Raw genomic sequence first — 6,820 nt, forward strand, 5'->3', positions numbered from 1 at the left:
TGAAGAAGTGCATACCGATTAGAATATTTGTCTGATTTGAGACGAGGAGCATGAGACGGCGCCAAAAACACGTCAAATGCCATCAAAGTACCGCGAGAGCGATTCGACAGCAGCTTCTCTTTTTTTCTTTTTTTTTTTTAGAAATGTTTTATGGAACAGAATAAAGAGTACAAAACATCGACATTGTCAGGGTGTACCAGAAGTACACCAGGAGTCAGGTGGCTGAGCGGTTAGGGAATCGGGCTAGTAATCAGAAGGTTCGATTCCGTGCCAGGCTGATGACGTTGTGTCCTTGGGCAAGGCACTTCACACTACTTGCCTCGGGGGGAATGTCCCTGTACTTACTGTAAGTCGCTCTGGATAAGAGCGTCTGCTAAATGAAAAAAAAAAAAGAGCAAACTCAAAACTTGAGTTTCTCTTGGATGTATTTTTTGTCTCCCCAAAAAGAAATTGCCCTCTGTTTCTCCTGGTCATCTGCTCAATCTTCTTCATCAGCTCTGTCACCTCAGAGAAGTTATAGTCTGAGCAGTCCAGAACATGATACCTGTGCCCACATTTCTCCACCTGTCACTTGAGGTCTTCTCCTTCAGACTCGATGTACTCCTCAATGGCTCTGCCCCCCAGCCAATGTCCCCAAGTGAACAGGACTAAGGTATGCTTCCACACCTTCTCACCAAGGGCCTTCATGTTTGCCTCTACGTGGCTCCTGTCTGTCTTTGAGAAATTGTCTGTGATTGGAACAACCAGGAGAAAAGCATGTGGTCCTGTTGAACAGAGACTTAAACCATTCAGAAGGTCGCTGGACTGGCTTGTGTCCCAACCTGGGGAGTCAACCACTGCCAGATTCCTCCCTGCAAGATGCCTCTCTCTTCTTATGCACTGTGCTGTTCTGCATGGAGTATTACATTCCTTTGAGAGAAAAGACAGATCCTTGTTCAGCAATCAACAAGAAAAATAGCCTCACAAACATTGTTGTACTGTAATTGTTTTTCTCTCAGTACACCGCAAAACTTGTTTCTGTCTTCACAATCACAGCAATGGATGTATGTCTATGGGAACATTGTTTTGTTTGTTTATCTCTTTCTTTGAGTGTGAAACGGCATGCAATTTTTCCATCTTAGTGGTTTGGATACTCACCCTAAGTACCATTGTGTCAAACACATTGTGACACAGTATCATAGTACCATACTTTTCCCAGTCTGGCTTTTCCCCAGCATCATCACCCTCAACTCTGCCTGCTGAATGTTTTCCCCTGTTAGACAGAATCGTAACAGAACAGTGTCCTTAGTGATCTCAAAGAGATGTTTATCTCCATATTATTCAACTTTTGTTTTAATCTTCATGAGTTACCAACATAAAATGCATGTGAAAGTCGTCCTCACCTTCAAAAAGAGCCCTTAGTGTCATGTTTTGTCTCTGTGTCTTCAGCATGGCCATCTGTGCTTTTCTCTTCACCTCTCGACTTTTCTTCTCCAAGGACTTTGAACCATTTCTGTCAGGCACATAATGGTGACCTAGGTTCCCAGCCACCATCTCCTCTATCTTCTCCAGCAGGTCTGTAACCTGAGTTAAATCACTCATGTTCTTGTTGTTGAAGACATGATACCTGTTCCCACACTGCTCAAGGACCCACTGGAGGTGATCACCTTCACATTCTATGTGGCTCTCAACATTTATATCCCCCAGCCAGTCTCCATGTGTGAACAACACGATAGTATAACTCCACACATTTTCTGTGAACAGTGTCGTGTTCCTTCACTGCTTCTTTGTTGGCGCTAGTGAATGCTGTATGTAGAGGAACCACTAGTAGGACAGCATGGGGTCCAGGAGGACATAGAGTCATGCTGCACTGTATTTCCAGTTTATCCATCTCAGAAGTGTTCCTAAGGCTCTTGTTATAGAACCACCCTGGTGAGTCGACCACTGTGAGATAGCGACCTCCTATGACACCATGGCTTGTCTTACAGAACACAGTTCTTCTACCACCAACTTCAAAGACATTGTTCTCCAGAATTGTTCTTCCTGTTGTGCTATTTCCAGCACCCTCTCAACCCAACATCACAATCCTAAGATTGGACTGATGATATGATTCACCTGTCAGGAAAAGGGATGTGTTTATTCCAGGTTCAAGTACACTCAACCACATTAGATTGAAACCACCAAATAATCAATCCTCAGAAAAAATTAACTTAAAATGATGAGCTCGAGTAAGAATTTATTGGTAGCCTAATGTCCTCCCTTCACATATATTTCGACATATTAAAGATTGACACGAGGTTCTTATAAAAGCTTTTTTTTTTTACTGAAACTGAAGAAAATGTAAGGTTCTAGAAAGGGAAAATGTAAGTGGTTTGGTATTTAAACATTCATAATAATGACATGAGGTGATTTTTTGTAGCGGACCCGTCTGTCAGTCAGCTGTGTGGAGAAGGTGGGGTCACAAAGAGCCAAGATGGCGGATTTTGAAGAACCGCTGTCAGATGAAGAGAAGGTAGTCAAACCTTATTATTAACTGAAATGCATGCATTGCATCTCTTTTGAGATATTCTCCATTTGTAATGTCATAACAACGAATAAGAAATTCATAAATGTATTGAACTGCACTCTTACGGGCGGAACCCGAGAGGAAAAACTTGGATTAGCTAGATTTGCTAGTTTACCAAGCTAACTTCTGCCTGAATTATTTACTAGCCTTAGCTAGTCGACTGCTGGCTAGCGTGTATTTGGTCATGTTTTGTTTACAGTGAAACAAAATGGCAAGTTAACTACATCATTTTAGATTATTAACAAACTAAATCGGCCACAACTGTCGTCTCGATCATGGACATGACTTGCTTTAATTCGTAGTGCTACCTAGCAAGATAGTGACCAATCCAGGAAGTAGGCTAACCAGTTTGCTTGTTGGAATGTATGATGTTTTCTGCACTGCCTGCAGGCTATGCAACATCAGATTTTCTGGGTCAAACGGATTGAGTTGCCGCTCAAAGCTCCTGTTAGCTAGCTTCATGTGTCCTGACGTTTGCATGTATGTCCTAGTCTCCCCCCTTCTCGGTGTCACACACACTACTGTAGACAGTGGTGCCAAGTCTAATTCAGCTCTTCTGTAATGAGTTAAAGTCACGAGCAGTGAACGCTCACTCCAAGGGGCTAGTTCTGTGATCAGTAGGTATAGCAACATTTAGAAATTACTTTAATTATTAGATACTTATTGATACTGTAACATCCTGAAAAATTGAAGGAAAAAAAACTAACGGTTATATATGCATTTTTCATGGTTGACCAACCCAAGGTCATTAGAGCTGTAGTATCTGGTTTCTTTCCTCTCCTGTGTCCTCTTGCTTGATAAAATGTAAATAGATAAAACGGGCAAATTAAATGTGTGGTTGGCCCATGAAGTAACCAACTTGTCCCTGCAGGTGCGCATCGCGGCTAACTTTGTGACCCATGCCCCTCCAGGAGAGTTCAACGAAGTCTTCAACGGTAAGAAATCACAAGGAAAAAAATATCACTCCAATCACCAGGTTGAAATTAGAAGACATACGTAATTCTATTTGTATTCGCGTGTAAATCTACAGTGTGTCCAGTAAGAGTTTGTTCTAGTTGAATCAATGTTCCATGTGTTTTGCTCGTGTTCGTCGTATTACAGATGTGCGACATCTCCTCAACAATGACAAGCTGCTCAGGGAGGGAGCTGCCCAGTGAGTAACTCTGGGTTACTGGGGGCTTCCAGGGAGGGGGGGGGTATAAAGCTTTATTGGTCATTAACTAGTACTTGTTTAGCTTTTATTGCTAATTCACGACATATCCTGGCTTTAGATTTCTGATCGGCCCACACCATAATGATGATTTCTACGTATTTTCAGCTCTTTCGCCCAGTACAATATGGACCAGTTCACTCCTGCCAAACTAGATGGCCAAGATGAACAGGTGAGAGGGTTGTTCAATTAAGGCTCACTTCTCAATAATGCAGTATGTTGTCATTTGATGTCATTGTCCTTCAACCATGAGGATTTAGTTGAAGCGTTTGTCTCGCCGGACAGTAATCCTGTCATCCCGTGATCTCACAGTAGAAAGCCGTCCATGCCTCCTCTGTCCAGGTCCTGATCACGGAGCACGGCGACCTGGGGCAGGGCCGTTTCCTGGACCCCCGGAACCGCTTGTCCTTCTGCTTCGACCACCTGAGGAAGGAGGCGAGCGACCAGCAGCCCTGTGAGGGAGAGAGCGCCCTGCGCCCGTGGAGAGATGCCTGCGACGCTGCCCTGAGTTCCTACGTGAAGGAGCACTACCCCAGCGGAGTCTGCACGGTAACACGCACACACATATACACACACATAAACGCAATAATGACTTCAGTGTTGAAGTCTGCAGTTGTGAGCCTAACACAAGTCTCTTTTACATCTTGCAGGTATATGGGAAAACAGTTGACGGCCAGCAAACCATCATCGCCTGCATCGAGGGACATCAGTTTCAACCCAAAAACTTCTGGTACAGAATTCCAAAGAACTAGTCAACACCAAGACCATCCATCACCTGCCTGATCTGTCGTCTGTCTTTATTCATAATCTCCGTTTCCATGTCCTTGTCTCAGGAACGGACGCTGTAGGTCAGAGTGGAAGTTCACCATTGGTCAGTCCACTGCCCAGGTTGTGGGGGTATTGAAGATCCAGGTGTGTGCGACTAACCCTCTGGAGATACAATAAAATACACACAAAGAAATCACTTTAATGGGTAATAAAAGAAACGTAACCGACATTGTTGATCACTCTGTAGGTGATGAATATTCTCTCTCTCTGTCTAGGTTCACTACTATGAGGATGGGAATGTCCAGCTAGTCAGCCATAAGGAAGTGGAGGAGTCAATAACCGTGACTGTGAGTGAATGACAACCAGACAACCTGCCTGTAGTTCCCTCAGCCTGTTATTGTCTTCATTCTCTACATGTCATGGTTTAAGTGTGATAATGACAAACCGATAGAGAAGCTGCTATGTTTGTCTCTGCTGTACCAAAAACCATCGCGTGTGCCAGTATTGAAAAGGCCAGTTTTGGTTATGGGCAGTCGATGTAGAACCTTTTGAAAAACATACTTTTTTCTAAACCTTAGAATGAGAGTCAGACAGCCAAGGAATTTGTTGATATCATTGAGAATGCTGAAAACGATTATCAGGTAAGTGTTTTACAAATGTATACATTTTTCTTAAATGTCTCTTTTCTTTAAGTCTTGATTATTGCAATGTTTGCTAACATCTCTCCCCACCTGTCCAGACAGCCATCAGTGAGAACTACCAGACCATGTCCGACACCACCTTCAAGGCCCTGCGCCGCCAGCTGCCAGTCACACGCACCAAGATCGACTGGAACAAGATCCTCAGCTACAAGATCGGCAAGGAGATGCAGAACGCTTAGCTGTCAGCCACAGTGCAGTGATCGCACACACACACACACACACACACACACACACACACACACACACACACACAAGGACTAACCAAAGCAAATATATATTATTATGGGTAAAAAAAAGAAAAGGAAAAAAAGATGCTTCAGATTCACAGACTTCTAGGCCGTGTTGTCTGTTTTGGAAGGACACGGTTGTGATTTGGAGAAGGATCTTTGGGTCTGACTTCTAAGTTACAGGAAGGGGGCTGAGGTCAGCATTACAGGAAGGCGGCTGAGGTGAGCGTATTCCTGAGGGGCTGTGTGTCAGGACTGCACATACCTATTCAAAGCCGTTTTAAACGTACCCGTTTACACGCGTAAACACCAGTCTGGCGACATTCGATTGGAGACTGTAAACTTACTGAAAGTGACTTTTGCTTATTCACTCCTGTGCAGATCTGTAATCACTGAAGTAGCACGAGGGCATGTTTAGATGTAGTGGAACTGGGCAGCTGGCAACTGCATTCATTAAAGCACACCAAGCCCAAAGAAAGCAGGGTCTGATTTGACCGGGCACAACCCTGGCACAACGCATAGGATTTAGACAGAGTAGATTGTACTAAAACAGAGATCCATTTTGTCCCCCCTCTGAACACTTGTCCTCCTTAGTAGCCATGCCTCAGTGTTTGTGTAAGGCCATTCCTCTTGGAGGATGTGTGTGAGTGAGGTGACTGTATTTGAAGTCTAGTTGTTGACATTTGGTACCATGACGACATCTCAACTGTAATTACAGCCCTCCAGCTGGATACTGATGTTTGTTTCAAATTTCAAAAGGCTGGAGGCTTCAAGGGACAAGGGAACATTATTTGTGTTTCTCTTTGTGTCTTCTGTGCTCGGTGTCGTGAACGCTGCGACGACTGAACTACCCTAACCGTTTCTCTCTTTCGTTTCTGAGTGTGTGAATTTCTCCACGTGGTTGTATCACCTTGGCAACAGCACCTCCATTGTTGTAATGGTCTCTCTTAGTTGAAGGGAGACTTGTGTCAAACTAAGATTTGCTTGCCAAAATCTCTTTCCTATGGTAAAGAATCCATACACACAAGGTTTCACCAATCTTATTATGCTCAGATCTATATTTTAATACATGGGTTTCTGTTGAATAGAGTCTTAATGTCACTTATCTATCATGCTCATTTGTGTTTAAATTGACACCAAAAGAATACCAAGTAGCTTTGTCATGTGTTTAAAAAAACATTAATGTACAACACACACACACACACCCTTACTAGCGAAAGGCAGACTCTGGATGAGGTGTTACTCATGTGTCTGTTCCATGCTCTAAATCTCTCACACCACTGTTCTCCACTCTGCTTCAGGATCTGAACTGCCCCATTCTGTGCAAATAAATAGACCTGTAATCACGGCCTGCTTGTGTGTCCCCGTC

General features: G+C 43.7%; 1 protein-coding gene and 1 pseudogene across 1 annotated transcript; one reads left to right on the top strand and one right to left on the bottom strand.

Annotated features, from left to right (window-relative positions):
* Positions 1-18: 18 nt before the first annotated feature.
* On the bottom strand, positions 19-2,258 carry LOC136938541 (GTPase IMAP family member 8-like; annotated as a pseudogene).
* A 182-nt stretch (positions 2,259-2,440) lies between these two features.
* Positions 2,441-6,802, top strand: LOC136938542 (F-actin-capping protein subunit alpha-1-like). The gene is made up of 10 exons (XM_067231705.1): positions 2,441-2,491; positions 3,417-3,480; positions 3,647-3,698; positions 3,864-3,927; positions 4,098-4,304; positions 4,406-4,485; positions 4,589-4,667; positions 4,799-4,870; positions 5,102-5,164; positions 5,263-6,802. Exons 1-10 carry the CDS (start codon positions 2,453-2,455, stop codon positions 5,401-5,403), a joined length of 861 nt encoding a protein of 286 aa, XP_067087806.1. The 5' UTR covers positions 2,441-2,452; the 3' UTR covers positions 5,404-6,802.
* The last annotated feature ends 18 nt before the right edge of the window (positions 6,803-6,820 follow it).

Source organism: Osmerus mordax (assembly GCF_038355195.1).
Source record: "Osmerus mordax isolate fOsmMor3 chromosome 7 unlocalized genomic scaffold, fOsmMor3.pri SUPER_7_unloc_2, whole genome shotgun sequence".
NCBI lineage: Eukaryota > Metazoa > Chordata > Actinopteri > Osmeriformes > Osmeridae > Osmerus > Osmerus mordax.

What these genes read in the sequence shown, in the direction of transcription:
- LOC136938542 (XM_067231705.1), top strand. Translation starts at nt 2,453, where the DNA reads ATGGCGGATTTTGAAGAACCGCTGTCAGATGAAGAGAAG. An exon ending in CTCAGGGAGGGAGCTGCCCA is followed by an intron (nt 3,699 to 3,863) that starts GTGAGTAACTCT and finishes ACGTATTTTCAG; the next exon opens with CTCTTTCGCCCAGTACAATA. An exon ending in TAGATGGCCAAGATGAACAG is followed by an intron (nt 3,928 to 4,097) that starts GTGAGAGGGTTG and finishes TCCTCTGTCCAG; the next exon opens with GTCCTGATCACGGAGCACGG.